This window comes from Musa acuminata, chromosome BXJ2-5 (genome assembly GCF_036884655.1).
Source record: "Musa acuminata AAA Group cultivar baxijiao chromosome BXJ2-5, Cavendish_Baxijiao_AAA, whole genome shotgun sequence".
Classification (NCBI taxonomy): domain Eukaryota; kingdom Viridiplantae; phylum Streptophyta; class Magnoliopsida; order Zingiberales; family Musaceae; genus Musa; species Musa acuminata.
In genome coordinates this window covers 42,051,920-42,078,750 of record NC_088342.1, presented here as the reverse complement: position 1 = coordinate 42,078,750, position 26,831 = coordinate 42,051,920, and the positions used below count along the sequence as shown (strand labels likewise).

General features: G+C 32.5%; 1 protein-coding gene across 7 annotated transcripts; it reads left to right on the top strand.

The window, feature by feature from the left end:
- The first annotated feature begins 14,909 nt into the window (after positions 1 to 14,909).
- LOC103985622 (U-box domain-containing protein 35) lies at positions 14,910 to 26,020 on the top strand. 7 transcript variants are annotated; one of them, XM_065109575.1, is made up of 10 exons: positions 14,910 to 15,128; positions 15,763 to 15,998; positions 18,792 to 18,910; positions 18,989 to 19,110; positions 20,382 to 20,605; positions 22,893 to 23,185; positions 23,338 to 23,439; positions 23,535 to 23,963; positions 24,670 to 25,422; positions 25,550 to 26,020. In XM_065109575.1, exons 2-10 carry the CDS (start codon positions 15,821 to 15,823, stop codon positions 25,739 to 25,741), a joined length of 2,412 nt encoding a protein of 803 aa, XP_064965647.1. In that variant the 5' UTR covers positions 14,910 to 15,128; positions 15,763 to 15,820; the 3' UTR covers positions 25,742 to 26,020. The 7 variants fall into 7 exon arrangements, with proteins under 7 accessions (XP_064965647.1, XP_064965648.1, XP_064965645.1 ...); XM_065109576.1 differs by having other exon boundaries at positions 15,758 to 15,998; XM_065109573.1 differs by having other exon boundaries at positions 14,910 to 15,197.
- Positions 26,021 to 26,831: the final 811 nt, after the last annotated feature.

Below are 26,831 nucleotides of genomic sequence, written 5' to 3'. Positions count from 1 at the left end.
AGGAGTCATATCTTTGAGGGTTTGACTATGTTAGCATTGAGAGCCATATCTTTAGGATATTTGGCTATGTTAGTGTTGAAAATTACCTCTTTTGGAATTCGACCATGTTGGTGTCAAGAGCCACCTCTTTAGGGAGGTCAACCATTTTGGTGTTAGGAACCACCTCTTTAAGGGACTCGGTCATGTTAGTGTCGAGAACAACCTCTTATAGTAGTTCGATTGTATTATTGTTGGAAATTACCTCTTTGGCCGATTGTATTATTATTGTATATTATAGTTGTATTGTAAGATGTCAAGAGCACATCTTATGGGGTTTGACCATGTTGGTGTCGGGACCCATCTTTTCAAGGGTTCGACCACGTTGGTGTTAGGAATAAGCTTTTTTGGGATTCGACTATGTTGGTGTTGGAAATCATCTTTTCAGGGGGTTCAACCACACCTATTTGGGGGTTTAACAAGCAATTGCAACCCTCCATGTTACTACTCAGCTCCAACGGTAGCTCTTTTGCTCGAGTAGTTTGTGATATCTATTTGTTGGGCTTTTTTTTTAATGTCATTCTGTAAAGTATAATTTAGTTGTCTGACATGGGGAGGGGTTTCAAGTCAAATTTGGTTCGAGTATGAGATTATCACTAACTTAATGTCAGAAAATAAATAGGTTTAATAAGGGATCTAAAAAAGGAACTATACTGAGGGGCCATAAACCCACTCTGATGCTTTAATTAGTGAAAGGTTTTGTGGATTCTATCAAATGTCAGATATGAAAGTTGTAATTCACCAAAGAGGATGGAGCCCCCTTAAGAACATAGCTCGGCCTTTTATAATGTAATATGTGACTATCATTTTGAGGTCATGATTAATGCTCGAAATATTTACATATTTCTTTCAACTACATATAATCGCATTGCGCTAAATCCAAAGAACATGGGTTAATGATTAGTTGAGTCAGATCTAGTATAACAATTTTTATGAGGCTAAGTCAGTCTGCACATAACTTGAAAGGAGATGATGCATCACCAGTCCCACGTCAAGGTATAACACCCCTAACCCAGCATATAATATAACACCGTAATCCTATATATTTTCCTACAAGAATATAAGGCCAGCCCCCAACCCAGCATACAATACAACACCGTAAACAACTCTGATAGTATAATTATTGTATAATCTAATTCATAATTAATCAACCCATAGGACATATATTATATATTCCAAACCACAATCAATTGAAGGAGAGGACATTCATAACAATTCAATAGATTGATTACATAATTCAATCTATAGTTGATCCAACTGGCTTTTGTTGTGTAACTCTGGAAAATTGAAATATAATCATATGAGTAAACCACAAGTCAATAAGCCTCATGATTTATATACTAGTCAAAAATTATTATAAATAAATATTAAAAAAAACACATGAATTCTTTATGCATTTAACACATGTTTTCAAAATATGCATGAATATCATATATTTATTTCATGCTTATAAAATTTACAAAATATCAGTTTCATATGCATCTCAAATCATGGCTGGCTAATAATACTTTTTAAAGCATGATAAATTTATATGCATTTTCATACTGAAAGTATAAGCATAACTAATGTCAATATAAATCATTATAGTATAAATACTATCATTAATTTTTATAAATGAGCATAAATATAACTAAAGATTCATAAGTGTAAGTATAGATAAAATGTCAAAACAATAGTCATAGTAGTATTGATGGCTATGACCATGTTTTTTCCTCGTGACCAGTTTCAGAACAATAGTCATAGTAGTATTTAACCCTCATGATTTAGGTAATATATATCTCCCTATGTCACATTTAGAAGAAATTAATTTCTAAAATATATTACAATATATAACCCTCATTGTTTCCTTCTTCTTTTCTTCTCCACCTCTTTTCCCTCTATTCTTCTCTTCTTCTTTGTTTCTTTCTTCCTCTCGCTCCTTTCTCCCTTTTTTTCAACCCGATCTCCCCTCACCCAAAGCCCCTCTCTCTATAAGGGAGAGGCGGCATAGAGAGGCAGTTATGCGAGAAGAGAGGTGATGGGGAAGAATTTTTTTATACCTTTTTTTATATTTTAGTACCTATAATATCCATATTTATAATTAGGTCCTCAAATTAAATTTTAGGAATTATATAAGGTGTCAGTTATATGGTGGCGAGGTGTCGATCACATGGCACTAAGGTGTCAACATTCCTTCTTCTATTATTCTCACATCATTTGATCCTCCTATTTGAGGACCTAATTATGTGTAGTGGAATTGGGGCATAATAAAATTTTTATTTGACTATCAACTATAAGAAGGATGATTCAGTCATCCTATCATCGAAAAGCACTTTAGGCTAATTCGGCCATGCTATCATCAAAAAGAGTGTTTTATCCCAATTTAGCTATACTTTGGCCAATTTAATTATGTAGTTATCAAATGAGTGCTTTGGACTAATTTGGTTATGTTATCATTGTAAAGGAGCACTTTGGGTCAGTTCGATTGCGCTTATGTTGAAAGGAGCATTTTGAGCTGATTCAATCATACTATTATCACAAAAAGTGCTTTGGACTAAATTAACCACATTGTTGTCTAAAAGAGCGATTTGGACTGATTATATTACACTATGGGCAAAAGGAGTACTTTGGACTGATTCGATTATGCTGCTATCGAAAAAACTAATTTGAGTCGATTCAATCATGCTTTCACCATAAGAAGTGCTTTGGATCGATTTGACCACGTTGTTGTCAAAAGTATTGCTTTAGGTCGATTCAACTACGATCATTGTAAGGAGCACTTTAGGTTAATTTGACCATGTTCTCATCGAAACAAGTGCTTTGGGCCGATTCAATCATGTTATCATCAAGATAAGTGCTTTGGGTCAATTTGGTCATATTACTATCATAAGACATACTTTGGGTGCTATTCTCGAAATGAACACTTTGGACTGATTCAACTATACTATCATTAAAAATAATACTTTGGACAATTTGATCATACTTGTCATCGAAAGGAGCGCTTTGGGATAATTCGATCATTTATCATTGAAAGAGCATTTTGGGATGATTTGTCTATATTGTTGTCAAATGGAGCACCTTGAGCTGATTTGATCATGTTATTATCGAAAATAGTGCTCTAGATCGATTTGACTATAATGTAATGGTAAGGAGCACGTTGAGTTGATTTGACCATGATGTTGTCGGAATAGCACCTTGGATCGTTCAACCACATTATTGTTAGGAAATGCTTCTAGGCCAATTCAATTTATACTATCATTGATAGATGCTTCTCAGTTGACTCGGCCAACACCACTGTTAGGAGATGCTTCTGGACTATGTTGGTCACATCATCAATGTATGATACTTTACAACCAAATTCAATTGCATAATTGTAGTAGGACACTTCTTAGTCGAGTTTGGTTGCATTGTCATCGATGGACACTTTATGCCTAGGTCAAGTTAACTTTGGTTCAATCTATCACAAACCTAATATCAGGAGATGAGTGGATTTGATAAGGGATCCTACAAAAAAGAAATATGTCTGGGGTGTACCCTACAAGACCCCTCTAATTCTTAACTCAATAAGGGGTTTGAAGGATTCAGTCAAATGTTAAATATGAAAAGTATAATTTACTAGAGAGGGGACAGTCCCTTGAGAATATACCTAGGACCTTTTGTAGTATAATATTTGACTATTGGGTTAAGGTCATTGATAATCTTCCGAATGGTTATGCATTTTTTTCGATCACATATGCGATTATATGACACCAAATCTAGAAAACATAGAGTAATAGTTAGCTAAGTCAAATCTCGTATATTAATTTTCATAGAGATAAGTTATTCTCCACTTCACCCGAAGGGTGATGATGTGCCACCCGTCTAACATCAATGTTATAGCTACATGGTAATGGAGTATCATTATGATCATGTAGTGTTAAAGTGTTAGTCACATGGTGTTAGTAGTCGATCATGTGGTGTTGGGTGTCAACCACATAGCACAATACTTCTTACATCATTATTCTCATATCTTCTTTCTTCCAATTTATCTCTTGGCATCTTTTGTTGTTCTTCTCATAGGTTGTATGAATGGATCGTAAATTATTTTAAAAATAAAGGAGAGATGAGAACATATATATCCTTCAAAGAGTCATAATCATATTTAGGTCCCTAGATTATGACTAAAAATAAAATCTAATTTAAAAATAAAATTTTATAGTTTAGTTCTCAAAATACATATAATTATATAAAATTATGTAGGATATAAAATTTATTCTTTCATTTAGTTGGGATATAATGACTCCTCTCTCCTTTAAAAAATTTGATACTCCAAATTAAAAAATCACACTTTTGTTTTACTAGTATGATCTCAATTTTTTATCTTTAAACATTAATTATTTTTATATTAAATTTTTTTTAGTATAGGTATATATGATGTGAATTCAAACCTGAGACCTATTAGTTGTGTAATAACACACTTACTAACTCGGATGACTTAAATAGAGACAAAAAATAATCAAACTTTTAAACAAGATAATGATAATACTTAAAAAATGATCAAGTATCATACTGTCATTCCCTGGTATTATTTAACTTACATACCAAGTAACCTATATCATTCATGAACCTTTTCATAAAATTCACCATTCAAAGCTGATATTTTTTTATTGTATCATATATCTATCAATAAATATAAAATATAAAAAAATATCAACTATCTTAAGAAAATGCCCTATCAGAATTATCATCCAATTCTCTTTTCTAATTTTATCTAATCATGATCTTAAAGTATAATGAGCACTAATGCCCAACAGGGAGAAAGGAATAATCCAAAGATAGCAAACAAACATATGTTGAATAAATAAATATCATTTATGAAAATAATTTTATATTATGCATGAACAATATATAAAAAGGAATGTGTCAGTTAAATTAGTTGGAATGGAAAAGATCTTGATAGTTTATCGTAATGTCTTAAATTCGAATCTCATCTTCATTATTTATAATTTAAAAAATATATAAAAATAAGAGAGAATCAATTTATGAATGATGAATATCATATAATAATTATTTGATAATATAATTATCATACATTCACTTACCATCATCAATGATTCAACTCTCGTAAGAGGAAAGAATCATATTATATTCTTGACAATCGTCTAGTATATTTATCAAATCATCCTGGTATATTTACTAATTGGCAAGGATGATGTCCATAGCCAACACGATATCATAAATGATATCATAGTGTACCAAAAATAAGATTCATATCATGAAAGATGTCAAGTGTGCATAACAATGTATATAAGATTTCAAGTAAAATACAATCCACCAGAATGCTACTGAAGCGTCTTTTTGACTGCGTAAAAGAGGAGGTTTAAGATGAAGCAAAAAATTGTAAAAAAAAATATTTTTATGATATCAGTCCTTCAAAGTTTAGTTTTTAGACATAAGTTGTTGAAAATAAGTGTTAAATGTCAAAAAAAAACTTTTATATTTAATCCCTAACGTATTTATAATTACATATATGTACCTAATAAGTTAAAGTGAGTAATGTAAAACTAGCTTGATTGAACTTATTTACAATAAGTCCAAAAGACTTGATTGAACTGATAAGAGATAGATGATTCTAACACCATTAATCTGAGCTTAGATATTCTGGATCAGCATTGTGAATGGAGCAAAAGTAATATAAGGGCAAGTAATGTATAATTCATCGATGTCAATTGTCATTGCGGTCCGTTATCATCGCTATCTTTCACTCTTTCAACTACAATAAAGGCTTAATCTATTTCTTTGTTAATGCACAATTGTTCAACTCCTTTATCACTTTAGATATCACTGGTTTTAACAGTAGCTAAATGCAAAAGAAAAAGGTCCTCCAGTAGCTTGATCTAAATGTGTTCCACTTCACCAAATCATTCTACAAGAACTCAAATCATACTCCAGCAATTGTATATGAGTGAAAGAGCATTAGGACCCCGGTGTTCATGGAAATCAATTTTATCTTGGTGGTGGAGCACCGAGATTTTGGGTACACACCAAAAATTGAACTAAAAGAATCTAATACCTAGTTGTATAAGAGGATGTAAAAAGGATCTCAGACTCAGGGTTTGGGTTAACTCAAAAAAAAATTTATATTAATCTTTTTTCATAATGAAAATTTTAAAATTTTTTGCATAGATTTAGATAAATGATTTCAAAATCGAGTAGCTCTCATGTCTACCTTTTTGAATTTATGTTATTATTGTTATATTTTTTTAACCTTTGAGTTTGTATTAGAGTTGTCTTCTTCTCACAATATGTGTATTTGTAGGTTAGGCTGCAAATACAAGAGATTATTATTGCCTTAAGAATATCTACTTTTGTTGAGGTAGTAGATCAAAGCTATACTACATTTAAATAATACATAACACAGAAGCGCAATGCCCTCATGTTATTTCTCTCCCTTGTACGAGTTGCAATTGAGAAACCTATCCCAAGATGCTATCGGGGATCATGCTCCTAGATGTACAAATGTCGAGGACGGAAAGATGATTCGTACAACAACAATCGAAAAAAACAAGGGAATAATGAGAGAGAGAGAGAGAGAGAGAGAGAGAGAGAGACCGAGAGACAAATCCACCTTGTATAGAGTGTATTTATTTTATGATATGCAAGGCGCCTTTAAACAAATCCACCTTGTATAGAGTGTATTAATCTTAAAAAAAACAAAGAGTAAATCAGGTCTACACACACTTTGAAATAAATTTTCATGAGTATGTGCATTAATGGCCTTACACAATTATTTTATTTATTCATCCTTAATCATGATCCTGTATGAATTTTATCATATACTAAAGACATATAAAGTTATATTTCATAAAAAGATATTATTTCATATCTCTTTCTTCCTATACCGTAGTATAATCATAAATAGAAATGAGGCTAAAGTGATGCTTCATTTTATCTAATATATTAATATGTTAGTTAGTCACATCATCATTCTTTGTCATTGTTTAAAATGTATTTATCCTTCTTTATTTCATTCAATATTCAATCAATATTTATGTGATGTCCTTTTCTTTTATATTTAGTTTGCACCACGCATTTGGGTTCAATCTTGTCCGCCAAACATATACGATATCATAATCGAATATATATATATATATATATTAGGGTGTGTCAATCTTTTGAGTTTTATAATAATCTAATTTAAATTTTTTTTATAATATCAAAGCAGGTCATGACACATAAGTCTAAACTGATTTGCAGGTGAGTGAGATGTGCGAACCAAATATATAATGAGCACTTTCTTATCCTTAAGATTTATGATTATCGAATTAAAAAATCTTTTATCGGTGTGTAAGAATATAAAAACCAAGTGGCGTTTTAACACTTTGTAAGTGGTTAATTCGTTTAACAATTGTTTTAACATAATAATTTGATAGTGTGAATACATGAAAGCAGATACAAAGCTTTTTTTAACACGACTTTAATTAATAAGGTGTTTATCATTTATTTTTAATTTATAAAGTAAATAAATACGTGGCACCTTAATATTATGAAATAAAAATCATCTTCCAAGCATGAGTTGCACGTATATGTTACACAAAAGTCGTATATTGAGGGAGATATCGGCATTCAAGTCCAATATAGCGGCAGCAAGCTTCCAATCACTAAAACGAGGAATACGCTTACGCTGTAAGACTACGAGTCTAACTGGGAACGGTGTGGAATTGGTTTCGGCGTGAGATCTATGAAAGATTCTCGAATGGCTAATGCGTAGATCTTTCGTCTCATAACGAAGTGTTGAACGAATTGGTTATATGAGAACAGGTGTAGATGATGGATGAAGCCGATCTTTCTGACTGCCACAGCTCCGACCGCTCGCAATGATAACATCAAGAGAATCTATCATGCTTCGTTAGGTACGGCGATAACGGGGGACGGGTCCAATCTTCGCATGGAGTTTTTAACATGTCAGAAACAAAATAGTCTCGGCACCAACACGGAGTAGCCGAGGTCTACCTTCTCGAGGTGAGAGATGATAATGTATTGATTGTAATTATCCATGAGTTAATTTCTAATAGATAATGTATTTTTTTAAAAGTATAAAATTTATAATTTTGTTATTGTTATGTAAAAAAATTTAATGTTAGAATGGAGGTCAAATAATGATACATCAATATCATACATTTTGATACTATTTAAAAAATCTTTCTTTAAGTGTATTATCGTCGGATCCGAAAACTATAAAGAGAACTAGATTCATATTCTCATCTCTTTCTATCCTCCATCGATCTATTACGAGCGATTGATTAGGGACTAAGAGATATTCTGAATAGATCTATAATCTCAATAATTAATATTTTATTCTTAGAATGTCGTGTTTATAAATGAGAGCAGAGGTTTAGGATGATAATTAGGATAGTCCTTTCAATCAAGGTCATCTCCTAATGAATTCTATTATAATTGAGTTTATTTTTTACGATCATTAGAATTTAATTAAATCTATAATATATCTTACCTAATTAGATACGACCACATAATCAAACATTCTTACACTGACCCATCAATCAATAAGATATAAAAAAAAATATAATTAAAATAAAAAGATAAAAGTTTACTTGAAAATAACTTTACCTAATTGGATTTTAAAATTTTTGAAAAGTATTTTATATATGACCATCAATTTTAAAATACACCAATAAGTCCAAGAAGTATAATAGTATTATATTAAGTCCAACTACCTACACAAGTTAAATGATTGACTTCCTATTATCGAGGTAATTTATAAAATTAATGTATAAAAATACCATGATTTCAAGCTAATCTAATTTCCTATATATGAGCATATAGTTTTTCAATTTCTATAGATATTTCATTACTTTCTTTGTAGCTTTCTAATATATCATTCCTGGGTTGTTATGGTATTTATCCAGTATTTCAACTACGAAACCGATATATAGTCTTATACAAGTTTGAGCATATAATAGACTTTTAGTTATGCATACAAAATGATCCTCCATTTGATTCCTTTCTAAGTCATTCCTAGGATACCAACTTTAATTAAATCTTTCACCTTCGGTAATAGGTGTATCATTAATTGAATAAAAATATATACTAAATCTCTCCAAAACTCGGTCAATATATTCTTTCTAAGATAATCCTAATAATTCTTGGGATCTATCCTTAAATATCTCAATACTAATAATATAGATTGCCTCATTCGTATCAATCATCTTAAAATTTTTGGTGAGAAAAATCTTGATTTTATACAATAAACTAATATCACTATTGACAAGTAAAATATCATATATATATATATATATATATATATATATATATATATATATATATATATATATATAAGACTAATATAATAAACTTACTTCTATTAACCTTCAAATATATATATTGACTAAATCCGAAAAAATAATGGTATTATGAAACTTTATATACCATTCTCTGAAAGTTTGTTTAAGGCTATAAAAGAATTTTCTAAGTTTCTAAGCCCAACTTTCCTTTTTTTTTTTCGTGAATCCTTTGAGTTGCTTTATGTAATTTTTTTCATTTAGATCTCCATTGAGAAATATTATTTTTATATACATCTAATATAACTTAAGATCATAATGAGCTATCAATGTCATGATAATTCTCAATGAGTCCTTTTTAGAAACTAGAGATAAGGTCTCGTTATAGTCGATACATTCTTTTTGATAATAACCTTTAATTATAAATTTAGCTTTATATTATTCGATATTACCTCTTGAGTCATATTTTATCTTAAACATCCATTTGTAATTGACACTCTTAGAATAGTTATTAGCAATTTAGTGAATTTCTAGACACTACTCTAGTCTATCAATTTTAACTCTTCTTTCATCGCATTATACTATTTAAGGAGTCCTTTTTTATTCTATCGTTACTTTCCATGACTTATGAAAATGATAAGGAGTCCTTTTTTATTCCTATACCAATTCTTATAGATATACCAAAAAATTATCAATAATGGTAAGTCTCTTTTTTTTTTAGATCTTCTCAAAACTATTGGTTGTGGTTATTGTACAAAATCATTAGCAGTGATATCAATATCATATGAGAATTCATCAATGTTATTTTGTTTATTGATCCTCGTTAATTCTTTTACTGATTTAAGAAACAAAAATATCTCGAATAGGAAATGATAAAGGAGTATTAACCTATATCTCCTTTATATCAAAATTAATCTTTCAAGATTTTTCATTATCACTAATTTTATAATTTTCTAAGAATTTTATATTATCATATTCTATTATTTTTGTATTATGATTAGGGTAATAAAATCTATATCCCTTATTTTTTTTAATAACCAATAAAATACTAAAAAAATTTGGATCCAACTTCTTTTCATGTGGATCGAAGACTCTTATTTCTATAAGACAACTCTAAATATATTGAAGACTCTTATTTCTACAAGACAACTCTAAATATATTGAATACTCTTATGTCTTAAATTGGGGTTTCTACTCGTCCATAACTCAAATCGAGTTATGGTACTAATTTACTAGAAATCTATATTGTTGAGAGTTTCAACTCATATTGACTCAAATATAGAGAAATAACTCATTATGCTCCTAATCATATCTGTAAGAGTATGATTTTGCCTCCCTGATAAGTCAAATTGAGCACAAATACCTTACTTTTCTAAGAATTTATAAAATGATCAAAATTCTAACCAAACTTATCATATTTACTATAAAATTCACTATTCATATCATATATGATAATTTTGACTTTTCTATGTAATTATCTCTTCACTTCATTTATGTATACCTCAAGAGTCTCAATAGTTTGAGACTTTTTATGTATTAAATTTATATAGTTATATCTTGATAAGTCATCTATAAATATGATAAAATATCTCTCTCCATTGAAAGAAGGAATATAGAGTAGTCCGTAGATATCAATATGAATAATCTCAAGGGTTTTTTTGTTTCTTATGATATTTTTCTTTGTATACTTTATTTGTTTTTTCTTAATGTAATATATGCAAACATCAAAATTACTAAAGTCTAAATCTTTCAAAATATTATCTTTACTAAATTTTCAATTGGAGATATGCCTCAAACAACTATGCCATAATGTAGAAGATTTTTCATCATTCAAACTATGTGTCAATTCAATATTTGATTATAGGGTCACTAATATCTTTACAAAATGAATATTCAAATTAATTTTACACAAACAATCATGTATAATTCTAAAATCAACTTTTATTGAATCATAAAATATACTAAGTTTATCATTACCAAAAGTAAGATAATATCCTAACTTAACAATTCTAGATAGAAAAATTATTTTTTTAGAAATAATAAAAATATAGTATGTATCTGCAAGATCCATTAGATAACCCATCTCTAGGTGTAGGCGATAAGTTTCCACTACTATTATTTTTGCTTTAAGATGATTTTCCATAATGATGAATCTTTCTTATTCTTTTGATTTTTGGATTGAAAGGAATATCTAGATATCATTGGTATTATAAGTTAAAGCACCGGAATCAATTCATTAAGTATTACAAAGAATCTCTATGATGTTTGATTTGAAACATATAAAGGTCGAGTTTATACCTTTCTTTTTTAATTAAGTCTTACGTTTAATGTGGTTCTTTTTTACATATTTTTTCTTGCCATAAAAGAAACACATTATAATGAAAGCTTTCTTTTTATTAGTCTTTTTAGCATTTTCAAACTTAGCAAATTTGTTTGGTGGATGATGTTTCGACTTTATTTTCTTATTACCAACTTCTTGAGTAGTAGTTAGAATATTATGAGATCTTTTTTAACTTAATCTTAATTCTTCTTGAACACACATACTAGTTAAGAATAGGCTAAATTGAGGAGGAAGATAATTAACTCAAGTCCCAGTTGTCCTTATTTATATTATAGTAAATCTTGAATAGGCTAAATTGAGGAGGAAGATAATTAAGAATGAACTGTATAAGGAAAGACTTATTTACAATCATACCTAATGCTTTAAGTTTCATAGTCTTGTCACTCATATTGAGAATGTAATTCTGAATCTCTCGAGTGTCATTACATTCAGTCATAGTCAATTTTTTCATTAATGTGTCTTTTATAGTTTTTAATATTCTTGTGCGCTAGTTGTAGACGATAATGAAGCCTTTATATTATTTATATTTATCATTCTTATAAACATTAAACTAAGCCTATTAGATCCTTCCCAAGCATTCATTTTATTAACTTATTCTATAGTGTTTTCATAAGTCAAGTTTACATATCTTTTAATAAGTAATACTGAATCAAAATCTAATATACTTAGTGTGATATGCACATCTTGAATAATTTGAACCAAAGAGTATAGAGATACTATAAGCATTAGAGTGTATGGAAGGAAGTACCATTGTAAAATATAAAATAACATTAATCTTTTTAGTTTTCAAGATATGACGAATTATTGATATCATCTATCTTTCACCTTTGGATGAAGTATAAATATATCTAGTGTTCACTCAAAATTACTTTTGACAAACTAATATCTTTCTTGTGGAATAGTATTGCTACCTTTGGATATATAACCTTAAACTATAAGGATATCTAAAATAGCATTATCCTATCCTATCACATAAGTATTTGAAGTAGATTCTACTTTCAAATTATCTAAATCTTATAATTATGTGTATCATTATGAATATTATTTATAGTCATAAATAAATAATATTGTAAAGGCAGGCCAGTTACCTCATGGCTCTTTCGTTGTATACAATAGCACATGCACACAGTTGTTGCCTACAATTGGGCTAGCAACCCCGAGATATCATCACCCTCAATAATATTATCGTCAACAACAAACTATCAATAGTGGTCCATCAATCAAACATGAGGAACCTCGTATTGCTCGTAAGTAACAAAGAGACTAGATCGAAAAATAGATCAACAACACAAATATATTATTAGAACATTATGAATAAAAATCGAATAACATCTTTTTGAAAGATGCTAATAAACAAATCTAGGGTATTTAATTTTAAAATTATGGCTCTGATACTAATCGTAAGCATAAAAACTATAATTATGCTACTATTATACCAAAAACTTTAATACTAGGATTGAAATCAAATAATGATAGATCAAGATTTACGATGTATACATTTTGATGCTATTTAGAAAGCCTTTATATGATTTACAAATGCACTGTCATCAGATTTAAAAATTACAATGATGTCAATCTACAAGCAGAACTAGATGTATCTTCTTCTTTGTTTCTATCCTTTACAAGACCACTATGAGTGATGGATTAGAGATTAAGAGAAACTAAAAATAGATACATAGTCTTAATAACCAGTCTTTCATTAGTAAAAGGTTATATTTTTTTATAAATGAGAGTAAAGGGTTTAGGATGATAATTATGGGAGTTTCACTTCTCAAGATCATCTCCTAAAAATTATATTATAATTAAACTTATTTTTTTATTTATTAATAACCATCAATAAAATCTAATTATATCTATAACATATTTTACCTAATTAGATATGAACATTCTTCTCTCATTAGTTGTGGATACAATAAACTAAATGAAAAGATCATACCTTTAGCCTAGACTGATGCGCGTGTACGTGTCACAAAAAATCTTCATTTCTCTTCGCTTTCAATAACTATTCGAATTTACTTGGTCTCCAAGGAGGGTCGATGATGATTGATGATAACCCCTAATGATACATTTGTCAGCTGTGGATGTTACTTGAGGTGGGAAGAAGAGGTAAAGGTCACGATCGTAACAAGTGCGTACGAAGAACAAGTTGGACCACAGCATTTAAATTATGTCTCGATGCATGAATGCGCCATATGTTTGGTTGTGGACGAAGCTTCGTATCTGTCCTGCACAATCCAAGTCAAATCCAAGCAGAATGGCCAGGAGACACGCTAGCATCTGTGAATTCATTTGAAGATTCTTTCAACATTGCTGGCCGTCTCTATTTATCATCCTCTTCATGCAAGAGTCTCAATCTGCTTCCTTCATTAGTTTGCTTGGCTGCTTCTTTTTCTTCTTCTCTCCTTTCCTAAGGTACTAGGGAATACATTTGACTTCAGAGAGTCAACATGGTGGGGCCAAGACGGCATCACTTCTTTTGTACCCTATATCACAAAGTCGACAGGAAATCTTCGACAAGTATGACCAGCCTCAAAAACTGTTGTTTCCTCAAGGAAGAACATGCACGTATACCGAGTTCAACTACTGTACCAACGATTTGCCGTAACGTGTTTCTAGATATCGATTAGGCCTCTCACGAAGCTGATTTCAGCATTCAACTCCGCAGGTTGAGTTGAAGAGCAGATGCCGATATCCGAGCCTTCCTTGGCGTTCTTGTTGCAGGATAGATCAATCATGGAGGACTCGTGACGGAAGTTGAGAGAGAGCGAGAGAGGCTCTTTACTTGGGGGTTTCTTTGACGGTACAAACAATATGAATAACTTGTCAGGATTTTGTAAGTAGGAATATCGTGTTTTTAATACGAGGAGAAAGTTTTTGGAATTCTGAAATATTTTAAAATATATTTCTTCTCCAAAAAAAAAAAATCTATTTTGATGTATATTTATTTCTTCTTGTATAATAAAAAACAGTGACATAACATTACACCCTTACGTTTGACTCTAAGAATAACAACTGCGGTATCCTAATTCATAGATTGTGCCACTGTGACCGCCGTAAAGGTTTTCTCTTTTGGGGTGATTCGGTGAACCTAAAGAGCATTTCCTCTTTCTTTTGGGCTCACAGGTGCTTGATTACACTGCATCCTCAACCATAGATGAAATTTATTTACTGGAACGATACTTTGGCATCTTTCGAGTGTGAAAAAGTAGAAATTTTAGCCCACCAACAATAATTAGATGGTTTTAGTGTAAAAGCTTCAACTTAGTCTACTGCTAAGAAGGAAAGTGGTTTTTGGGTCTTTTTTTAAGGTCTCCTGGCATTGAAGTCTCCAACATGGCATCGTGGTTTGATGTCGGTCGCTTCCCCTGCTCTGCGCTGATGAGTTGGTTTTTGCGTGACCACCAAGAGGCTTTGATGCTTGGTTTCGATTAAAAGTGGGGTTTTGATGGCTGTTACGTTGGGGATTCTTCCGTTGGTGTGAAGCCGCGTAGAAGGTTTCCGAAAGGAGCTTTCTGCTTTCTTTTCGAATCTTTGTTTGTGGCGCTCTTCGTGTGATCCTTTTGGTATTTTACTTCTTTTTTCTGTTGTTCTGGATATGGTTTCTGCCGATGAATGCTTGGTAGGATTAGAGATAAGTTCTTTTTGCCTCTCAAAGGCTTAGTCTTTGTCTGCGTCCTACGCTTAGGTTTATTGGTGTGCGTCATAAAGTTTTGTTTTGTTTTTTGAGCCAATTTAAGATTCGATGTTCATTTGTGAACTTTTCTGAGCATTTTATGATGCTATAGAATTGGGCTTTTTTTTAGATTCTATTCTATTACAGAAAAGGGATTCAACTTTTTCTCTTCTTCTGATTTATTCCGAGGAGAGGTTTTTGGATTGTTTTCTTCCCATTAGACTTTGTGATTTGGACATCCACTCCTGTTGGAGGAGAGGAAGGTCACTTCTCCCCTGTTCTCTCCTTTTCCTCTGATAATTGAAGGGGAATTCCAACGTTTTGTCCTCCTTTTCATCTATCACATTTCCTCTGCTACTTATGAACTGATGAACCAATGTTTTCATATGATTAATCTTAACTGCATGAAAGCTGATCTTTGTTTCTTCTTCTTTATCCTCCTTTTGCAAGTAAAGAAAGATGTATAATTGTTAAGACTGGGAAAGGGAGGCAAAGAGTTGGGTACTCAAAGAGATGGAGAAAGGCGACAGGTTGCTACATAATTCAGTTACTACAGTTGCACTTGCTATCAATGGGACAAGCAACAGCAGGCATATAGTTCAGTGGGCTTTGAATAAATTCATTTCTGGGGGTGGAGTTATGTTTAAACTTCTACATGTTCGGTCAAGGATTAAGATGGTTCCGTCACCAAGTAAGTCATGACAGCTAATTTAACTCTTTTGTTGGTCATTCAATTTATCTTTTAAGTCTTTCCTTTCCAATTACCATCTTCTTTGTTAAAACAGGAACAAGGATAGGTAACACTCGAACTCTTGCAATGCGGTTACACGCATAAGAATTAAGCTATGCTGCTAATCAACAACTAACAATCTTGGCTATGGCAATAGACACATCCGTCAACCAAAAAAATAAAACTCCAAGTTGTTAACATAAATGAAGTTTCATACCGTGATCAACTTTGTAGTTGATAAAGCTTCAATCAACTCATACTGATACAGAATGACCATCTACAGGAACCTGCAAAATCCATCTGATATAGAGGCAATTAACAGACAAATGAAACTTTAGTTATAGCTTTTATATTGGCTTGTAGAAGAAGTTTTGTTAAAATTTGTATAATGAAAAAAATATCAAAAAGCATTTAGCAAGTAGTTTTGCAGGTTGGCCACGTGATACAACTAAATGGATACCTAAGATTAGTGGAAGCTGACAAACTTTTCCTTGGATGCACTTCTTAAGTTTTTATGGAACTCATCAAATCTTTAGCTAATGGATACATCTCATCAAATGATACGTTGCAAGACATCCTTAGTCAATTCTTTGCTTTATCATGATGTTTTTTCACAATCTTAGGTGCTTCTATAATTATCATTTAATAGGTTAAAAGACTAAAAGATTTCATAGTAGAAATATAAATCTAGATATGTGGCATATTTGGTCCATTTTATAATTTATTGTAAGATCAGATTGTTGAGCAGCTAAAAAATACCCTGCACAAAGTTGATGAAGCTAAGATGAGAATGTGGAACTAAATTTGTGCCTTAGTAGAGGTTAAGCTGAGAGAAAAATCATTTAAGATAGTATTGATATGTTTAAAGGAGGCCTAAAGTTCTGATTAGACGATGTGAGTCGAGGATGGGTATTGTGAGGAGACATAGAGGGAGACCTTAGTAAAATTCATCAGAGACAATACAAAAGAAATTTGATTGCTCTCAACATAACTAGAGATATTGTATTCCACAAAGCCCAATGGCAGAAAAAAATGTGTATTTTGGCTGCTTGTTGTTGTTGGGAGAAATATCTCTACTGTCTTAGTTCATTGACAGTAGCTGATGGTAAATGTAAAATTTAGTCGATCTCTTTTTCTTATCACATTTGTCTCATCAAGGACAAGGAATAGTCGAATAAGGCTAGTCGAACTTGTTCATGAAAGTATAAAATTACATCTAACACAGTATCTGATATTTTGAAACTTGCTTGGATTATGCTGATTCCATTTTGATAGTTGAGGCCAATCACTTCTGATTTCTTGTTTGCATAATCCTTGAGAATATAATGACATCTTGGTCCTATTCCTCATCAATTTTCCTTGTTATGTGTGGGAACTGTGACTTGTCTATCTTCAGTTAATCAAATTGCTAAAGGCGAGAAACCGTAGTTACTGTATCTGTTTGATTCCAGTTGTTGCATTAATTGCTTCATGCATTATCTCTATACTTGTATCTTCTTGATGCGTATAGTTGTTTTTCATCTCTTGTTAAATTTTCATGAGAAAATTAGTTTTTACATGTGCCTTGTGCTCAGCAAGAAATGGATTGGCGAAGGAATATAATATGATTTGGATTTTTGATGAGTCCATCTGCTTAAAGAATGCAATTTTTTGTTCTGGAATGGGGTAATAAAGGAAAAAATAACAGATAAGTGAAATGTAAAGAAAGAGAGTGGACAATAGACTCTTTGTTCAAGCCATGAATTAGCATGTGAAGTCCTTTCATGTAAGTTTAATTTACGAGGACTTTATTATTTGCATTATTCTCAGACGTGGTGAAGTGTTTCACTCCTGGATATTTGTTTCGATATCTATATCTATAATTATGTCTACCTTGACCTGTCCTGTCCTTATCTACATTTTGGCGCTGAATATCCAATAGTTAGGTTCAATTAAATTCTAATATTTCTCCAATGAGAAAGTGTAAGCTGCAGCAACCAAGTATATAATCCAAAAAACCAATTTTATCGCATTGATGACTACTAATCTATTATATTTTCCTTTACACAGAGTCTTGCAACAGTAATCTAAAGAAAAAGAAAAAGAGTGAGTAGCAAGAAAAGAGTAGAAGATAGTTGAAAGATTTAGAGCAGAGAAAGGTACCAGGGCCTACTCAATAAACTTTCATCAAGATAAGCCCAATTGCAGTTAGCCACATGATCTTTTATTTGTGATTTTTTTAAAAGGCAAATCCTAATTAAAGGACCTAACGATAACAAGAATTTTCCTTCCATGAAATTTGTACATGTAAAACTCTTTTTTAAGAGGCACTTATGGCCTCCTAAACCTGACTATTGCAATTAAATAACATCCTAATTCCATTTTCTACCTTTTAGAGGTCTAATACACTACATTTTGATGTTTATGTAGCTTTACATCTTACTGAAGGAATCACTAAGGGTGGAAAGTCATTAAAAACATCCAAAAAGAATTGGCTTGACCCAGATCCATACACAAACTAAATCTCAATATAGGACCTAAACTAAACTTAAAGACACCTATATAAAAAACTTGTAGTTGTTTAAATGATAAGTTATCATCATTTAATATTATCACACTATCATTTAGAAAAAAATTGATTTTTTTTCATGTTGTGTTGGCTTTTACAATTGGAGTTCCATTAATTTTGTGTTTAAACATCTTAACTATTATTACCTTTAAGTCCTCAATAAGCTGCAGACTTAATTTCTACACGTCATGTACCTATTATTTTAGTTGGGAATCTCCCTGTTGAGCAAGTGCAAGATGATGTTGCCTCTGCATATAAGAAAGAAGAAGAATGGAAAACAGAAGTGATGCTTCGCCCCTACAAGAATATGTGTTCTGCAAAGCAGGTCAAATCTATTGCATTGTTTTTTGTTCTCAAATTAAAAATAAGCTTCGACTATGTTAAACTTATACTATATCTCCAGATTGAAACAGAAGTTGTGATACTTGAAGCAGATGATGTAGCTGAGGCAATATCAAAAGAGGTCACAGAAAATAGCATCAGCATGCTTGTTATAGGTGGTTCTTCCAAAAATGCAATAATCAGGTATTATGACTCAACCTTTTTGATTAGGAAAAGAAGGCTGCTGTGACTTGCATAACCTATTGCTCTAAGAAAATTGAACAGCAATCTATTGCAGATAAAGCAGAAAATAGTAGTCTTTTATGAGAAAGACTCATTTACACATAATCTTACTTTAGTAGGTCATGATGAGTTAGTGTTCAGTTCGGTGCAGTTTGCGATTGATACAATAAGATTTTGTGAAATACAATGATAAAATTTAACTGAAAATCCTAAGAAGAGTATGATAATTATTACGACCTACAGAATTCAAATTGAGTGATTTTGAATATCATTTGACTCGAACCGAATGCCACATATCAATCAACATAAATTTAAAAACAAACCTGGCCTCATTATGTTATCAGATGTTATAATCTGAAAGCTTCTTTACATGTACAAAGTTAAATCTGAATCAGAAGTATATGGCCGTATAAGTAGCAAAGTATTTCCATACTATCAAGTTCTTTTATAGTTACACCGGTTTGAATTTTCTCAACAAATTTTGCTTTGGCTTCAAATATGTGCCCCAAAAAACTATGCTTGAATTTAGTTTGATTTACTCTTTCATCACATGATTCAATTGGTGTTTTTCTGATAATCTAACATAAATGTTGTTTATAAATAAATGTCAAGGTCTAAATAGAATGTTCTCTGGGAAATTACTTGGTTTCTCCATCTTAGTTTTTGTGATTTCTGTTAAATATGTTTCTCTTTCACTTTGAATATATTAATATTTCATATATTAGTCAGCTTTTACATAAGTGTAAATTAGACTTTGTAAGGAAGACATTAGTCCTAGTAAAGCACTTAAAGCCAAACAATTCGTGCACTGGGGTTTTATTGTTTGAATTGTCTGGCTTTTCCATTGAAAAATAGACTTCCTGAGTTTTCATATTCAAGTTTGTCCAGCCCAGCATCTCCTTGTTGGGGTAAGGCTGCAAAGATTGGCCTTTGACAGACCCCGTATTTTATACGAGCCTTCTGCGTTGAGCACCTTCTGATCACCAGATTATGGAAATATGGTTGATTTTATATCTTTTGACATTTCCCTAAAAGTTTCCATATATATAGTCTTACATAATTCCCAATTTAGTTGCAGTCAGAATTTTTTGTGTGTAAACAATGATCCCTTCACACTGCATGACTGCATAAATATTTAGATGTCCATACTTCATTATTCTGGTCTTACAAACATATTTATACATTTTTTTGCTTTAAATCTCACAAAGTTTATGATGAATATGTTGCTGTAGGAAACTTTGGGGAGGCAACTTGTCATCCAGAATTGCTGAATGTACTCCAAGCTTTTGTACAGTCTATGTTGTTTCAAGAGGTAAACTGTCATCTGTTCGTGCATCGGCATTTGGGACAGATGAAATTGCACCCACATCAGTGACAAAGGATAGTATCAAAGAAGAAAATGATTCTAGTGCAGTTTTTTATAGTTCTTCAAACAATTCTCCAATTCTTAAATCGGGTAATGGACTCTGCCTCTCTGACACAAGTTGCAATTAACTTATGCAGTACTTGAGATGACAGATTTAATCTCTTTTGGTATAGAAACTTCAGATCATTTTCATCCAAAAGCTCCATAAGAATAGTAGATATTGCAATGAGTATACTTTGACAAGTACCTATCTACTCTTAGAATGAAGTGTCATTGAGGTCAATCTAGATTCTTTTTCTGGTAATTGGTTTTTCAGTATAGATACATGGATCTATTATCCATAGTTTGATCATGGAATGTTGCAGTTATAGGCTTGTTATTTATATCCATGTCAATTGTCACTAGATTCATCATAAATAATTATGCAAAATTTTGGAACTGTCAAATATGAGTTATGATGAGCCTTGTTGTGGAGTGGTCTGAACCCAAACCACATCTCCACCTGGACTCATGCTAGGATTGGCCATCCTCCCTCATGACTGACCACATGAAATGGATCTACATTGCAAATTAAGGGTTGTTCAGCTGTCAGGCCACCATCTTCAACTGGTCCAACCACGTGTAGGGCTGAAAGACTGCTTCTGGTGCCTTGTGTGATGCTCTATGTAATTTCTATTAGGGAAACATATGTTCAAATTTTATCTGGAGTGGAAGTGAATTCCTATTTGAAAAGTGACTCCTACTTGAGCTGGAAAGAGACTGCATGTTTCCTATTCCAGACAGGAAGCAATCCAACTTGGAAAGGACTTCATATGACAACTCCTAAGAGTGATAATAGGATAACAAGTTTACCTCAGTACCAACCTTTTAGCAGAATTTTTTTCATTTTTCTGTTGAATTCAATTTTTTTCCTTATTATGAGTACTTAGTTTGATGTTTATAAAAGCTCCTAATTTGTGTCTAATTAGTGTTCTAAAGAACAATGATTGAAATTTCGTACCGTATCAGTATTTCGAGGTTTGCTCGGTATGGTACAGTACGAACGTACCGAACAGTATGTTTAAAAAATATTAAAATTAATTTAATATTAATAATATTCAATATATATAAATATATAAAATCACAGAAATATAAAATAGTTAACGCTGGTGTGCTTAAAATGATATTAAATATATTATATTTAAACGATATTAAATATATAAAAAATATATAACTTAGCAGCGCTCACCTGAACCCTAGGTGAATAGCTACGGCGTCGAGGGATGGCAGCAGCCGCTGCAGCGAAGGAGCGGAAGAAGAAGAATCTTCTTCGGTGTCAAGGGAACGATGGCAGCGGGCGCCGAAGAGCTGCGGCGTCAAGGGAGCGATGGCAACAAGTTCCACAACGAAGAAGAAGATGACGAAGGAGGAGGAGGAGGAGGGCGAGGCCGGGTACTATTTCTCGAAGCTTCTCCTTCTTCTTCGAATGCCTCTTCTTCCTCGCCTCGCCGCAGCCAGGTTGATATCGCCCGGTAAAAGGCAGTTCGCATGTCGGTCAGCTGGTAGACCGGTATGTACCGCCGGTATGCGTGGTACCATTCGGTATTGCAAACCTTGCTAAAGAACCAATAAGGATACAATATCCCCCAACAACAACAACCCTTACATATAGTCATACATATACCACATATAAGCCCTTGAGGCGTGTTTGAGACTTGATATCTTACTACACTTTTAAAATAGTTTTAGCTTAACTTAATTATTCCCATTCACTTATTCACTATTTTCCCCCAAAGAGAAGACACCCTGTCCTAACACCCTTCATACAGTCCTTATCTTCTGAGTCATGTTTCTAGATGCACCAAGCATCAAAAAGAGTGTGGAAAAGAAAGTTGTGCTTAAATTAGCTTATCAAAAGTTGTGCTTAAATTCAAGGTAAACTTCCTTGATAAGTTTAATGCAACACAGATAAAGATATTGTATCTTCTTTCTCGCAGATAAACAATTATGAAGTTCTCATTTTAGATATTTTTGGTACTAGATTTGGATAAAACTGTCTTTTATCACAACAACATTTCAGTTATAATTTCAGGCTGCTATCAACTTAAATGAATAAAATAGCTGATAGGATTTTCTTACTGGAATAATTCTTATGGATTTTTTTTCTATTTTGACTGATACATAAAAGCAAAGTTCACTCTGTAATATATGTTTCAGTCACATACACGCCAGATAAATTTGTAGGGAAAATAGAATACAGTGACTAATTTTAGGGGCCAACAGGTGGTCATCATTCAAAGTCAAACATAATCTTCTGCTCATCAACTTTATGGAATTTGACATATCTTTGCTTGAGATTTTGGAAGTTGTCCATATAATAAATTTATTCTTTCTGCAGAAATGATAGACTTGGACACAGAAGTAAACTTCCCTTCTCAACTTCCTTGTCTGCCACAGCTTCAGCAGAAATTAGCCTATGCCAGTAAAGACTATGAGAGCTCAAATTCAGCTAACTCTCTTCTAACTAGAAATACATCTCTGTTTGAAGATTATAGAGTTTCCAGTTCTAATACATCGGAGACTCAATACAGTAACAGTATAGCTAGTTTGAGAAGTTATCAAACAGACAAGTCATGGAGTTCTAATATGAGTTTTTATCGTTCGACAGAGTATTCACAATCAGGGAATGAGGTAACTAGACTCACATTATAAAGCTTAGTCTTTAGTGTACACATTTCTACCAACTGCAGAGTCCTAAGTCTGGAGTGAGAAGTTTCCAGATCACAAGAAAAAAATTTGGGATATGCAGATTAGTCTGTATACTCATTGCTTCACTTGTGCAGGGAGATATTCATCTTGAACTTGAAAGGCTGAGAACAGAAATCAACCATTTTATGAGGATATATAAATTAGCTCCAGATGAGTCAATTTCTGCTTCCCAGCAGGTGAGATTTTTCTTTGTATTAAAAAATATTTACCAAATAGATAATTGATATTTGAGATTTGTTCGCTTTAACCTGTGAAACCTTGCTTTGATTAGTTGAATGACATACATACACACCACACCGAGGAAATACTTAAGCTTCAAGAAATATGGTCTAGATTAGAGAAAACCACCAAGATGGCTCAACAAGAAAAGGAAAGACGTGAAGCTACAGAAAAGGAAGCTGAATATGTTAATGGATGCACCGAAATAGAAGTTTTACTGGGGAAAGATGTGGAAAAAAGTGCTTCTCATGAAGTCAGTGAGAAGCAAAGTCCTGAAAAGGAACTTGCATGCAGTAGTGAGCCCTATGTGAAGTACACTTGGGAAGAGATAGTTGCTGCTACCTTATCATTCTCTGATGCTCTCAAGATTGGAGTTGGAGCAAGTGGAACTGTTTATTGGGGAAGCTTTCATCATACAGTTGGAGCTATAAAAGTATTGAACTCCAATGAAGGTTACACAACCAGGCAGTTCAAGCAAGAGGTATTATGTTTCTTCTTTAGTCTTAAAGTCCAGATTATATATGTTTCTTTAGTTTCAAATAAGGATGTAAATCTCAATCCAATATTGGTTTGGCAAGTGGTTATAGAAGAAGAAACTGAGATATCAGCAACAACTGGTTTTATTATGGGACAGCCCATGTTCTATATCTAGCATTGAGTAGACCTCATGCAATAACTGTCCTAGTTCTACCCTAGTTTTTTGTTTTATTTTTTCTGAAATAATCACAAAAGTTATTTTGATTATGGGTCTACTATCAAATTTTCAATGCATTATCTTAGCATTCAATGTGTATTCCTAAATAATCTCATTTTTTAATTTTTTAATCATTTTATCTTACCAAGTTTAATGTTTGCCGGATTAGTCGTCATTTATATGTTTTGATTGCCGGATGTAATGCTGATTCAGAAAGATCTAGCTCTTACAGAATTAATAAAAATTCCTGGTTATTAATTGAACCAGTAAATATCAGTCAATATGAACTGATCCAACTGGTAAATGAAACCTCACTTTCAAAGTTCCTTACCAGGAGAAGCTTGTGATAGAAAATCAATTTTTGATCCAGGAGAAGTTTTAAGTTACAGTCTAGTTTTCTTTTTCAAGAATTTGTGTTGTCCCAACAAACATGACTGTGTTATTTCTATATTATTACACTTCAAGTGTCTAATTTGTGTTTCTGGTGTTCCAGCTTGAAATTCTTAGTAGAGTTCGTCATCCACACGTGCTACTGCTGCTTGGAGCTTGCACTGAAAAGGGCTGCTTGGTTTATGAATATATGGAAAATGGTAGCCTGGAGGACAGGTTACAATGCAAAAACAATACACTCCCACTTCCATGGTTCTGTCGCTTTCGGATAGCATGGGAAGTTGCCTCTGCTCTTATCTTTTTACATAACTCAAAACCAGAACCTATCGTTCACCGGGATCTTAAACCTGCCAACATTTTGCTTGACAATAATTTTGTGAGCAAGATCGGTGATGCTGGCCTTTCCACCTTATTTCCTACCTTAAATATGCCTTTGTCTACAATGTACAAGGATACTGATCCTGTTGGTACATTTTTCTACATGGATCCTGAGTACCAAAGAACTGGCTTAGTTTCACCGAAGTCTGATACCTATGCACTAGGAATGGTGATCTTGCAATTGCTGACTGCAAAATCACCAATGGGACTTGCCCTTATTGTTGAGACTGCATTGGAAAGGGACTGCTTAATGGATATTTTGGATTCTAAAGCTGGACAATGGCCTAAAGCTGAGGCAAAAGAATTAGCTATTCTTGGACTAAGCTGTTTAGAGCTGAGGCGCAAGGACAGGCCTGACTTGAAGGACCAGGTTCTTCCAGTGTTAGAGAGGCTCAAAGCTATCGCTGAACAGGCTTACGACTCAGCACTACATGACTCCTCTGTCCCTCCAAATCATTTTATTTGTCCAATACTGAAGGTATTCAAATATTGTTTCCTAGATCGTTAACCTCTTTCTTTATCATATACATGTGAGACTACTTGCTTTCAATCTTTTATTGTACTCATTAAGTGGAATTACATATGCTTTACGAGTTCCATGAAAGTTTGTACAGGTTGTGATGGATGATCCCTGCATCGCTGCTGATGGTTACACGTACAATCGTAATGCAATCGAGACATGGCTCAGCAGGAATGACACATCCCCAATGACAAATTTACTGTTGCCCACTCAAGAAATTATATGTAATAATTCTCTTCTTTCTGCAATCAAAGACTGGAAGGCCAGAACTCAATGAGACACTCCTTGGAAAGCGACGTTGTGTGTTCATCGGGTAAAGCAAAATCACATTAATCTGTAGAAATAGTCAAGTGATATAATAGTTCCCCACATACCTGTATCAACAAGTTTACTGTTACGATGCCTCTGCTGCAATAGTAGGTAAAATTCATCAGGAGGAAGAACAACTTCTACAACACATTCTGTGTAAATACAAAAGCGCCCTAAAGGTTTTTGGAGCAGAGAATTATGAAATTCTTTGTGGTGTTATGAAATGAATATAGATGATTTTATGCTAGTAGTCCAGAAGCGAATGTTATGATTTGGATTATTGAATTTTCCTAAATGCTTTTTCATGGATGCTTCTATGAGGTGATTCTTGTCAAGATTACCTGACTAGATACAGTTTCACAAGAACAGTATGGTTGTCATTGGATGGTAATTCAATCTGTACCATCACACAGTTGGTTACCATGTTTCTATGAGTGTTTAAAATCCATATATGATAATGTGAGCATTCTGCTACTAGTTTCATGATTGTGCATATGGAACAGATTCATGAAATGCTTCTGAAGATTAGATTTCAGCTTATGTCAGACCATGTGATAGGAGAGGATGAACACAAACTTCTGAACAACTGCATTCGACATATCATTCATGGCATTTAGTTTTGAAATCTGAAACATATTCAGTATCAGGATTTTTATAGACTGAAAATATAAGTGATATAATAAATAATTATCCTCTTAAAAGAAAACAGAAACCATCCAGTTTGATAATTTCTCAGCAGTTTATTATAAGAGATGTCCAAATATTTCCACAAAGTTTTGGATTGCTAGTTTGTCACAAATATGATGTTTATTTCTAAGGGATGTATTTATTTCTTGCTCAGTGATTCGGAACTAATAGTCCATGAATACTATCATCGGCATACATCAGATAATTAATTTTAACTTCCTTTTAGTAAAAGTATTATTTTTTTTCTAGAAACAAATACATTATTTAAACAAGAATCTGTTGGACGACAACAAAGGTGGATAAAAATTGGATTATTTAAAGATTTTGCACATGCATTCATGAAATCCAACGAAGAAATAGAACTCTTGAGC

Bases quoted from the DNA above. Each gene is read 5' to 3' on its own strand.
- LOC103985622 (XM_065109575.1), top strand. From the start codon at position 15,821: ATGGAGAAAGGCGACAGGTTGCTACATAATTCAGTTACTACAGTTGCA. The intron at 18,911-18,988 runs GTCAAATCTATT...CTATATCTCCAG, and splicing joins ATATGTGTTCTGCAAAGCAG to ATTGAAACAGAAGTTGTGAT. The intron at 25,423-25,549 runs GTATTCAAATAT...GTTCCATGAAAG, and splicing joins TTATTTGTCCAATACTGAAG to TTTGTACAGGTTGTGATGGA.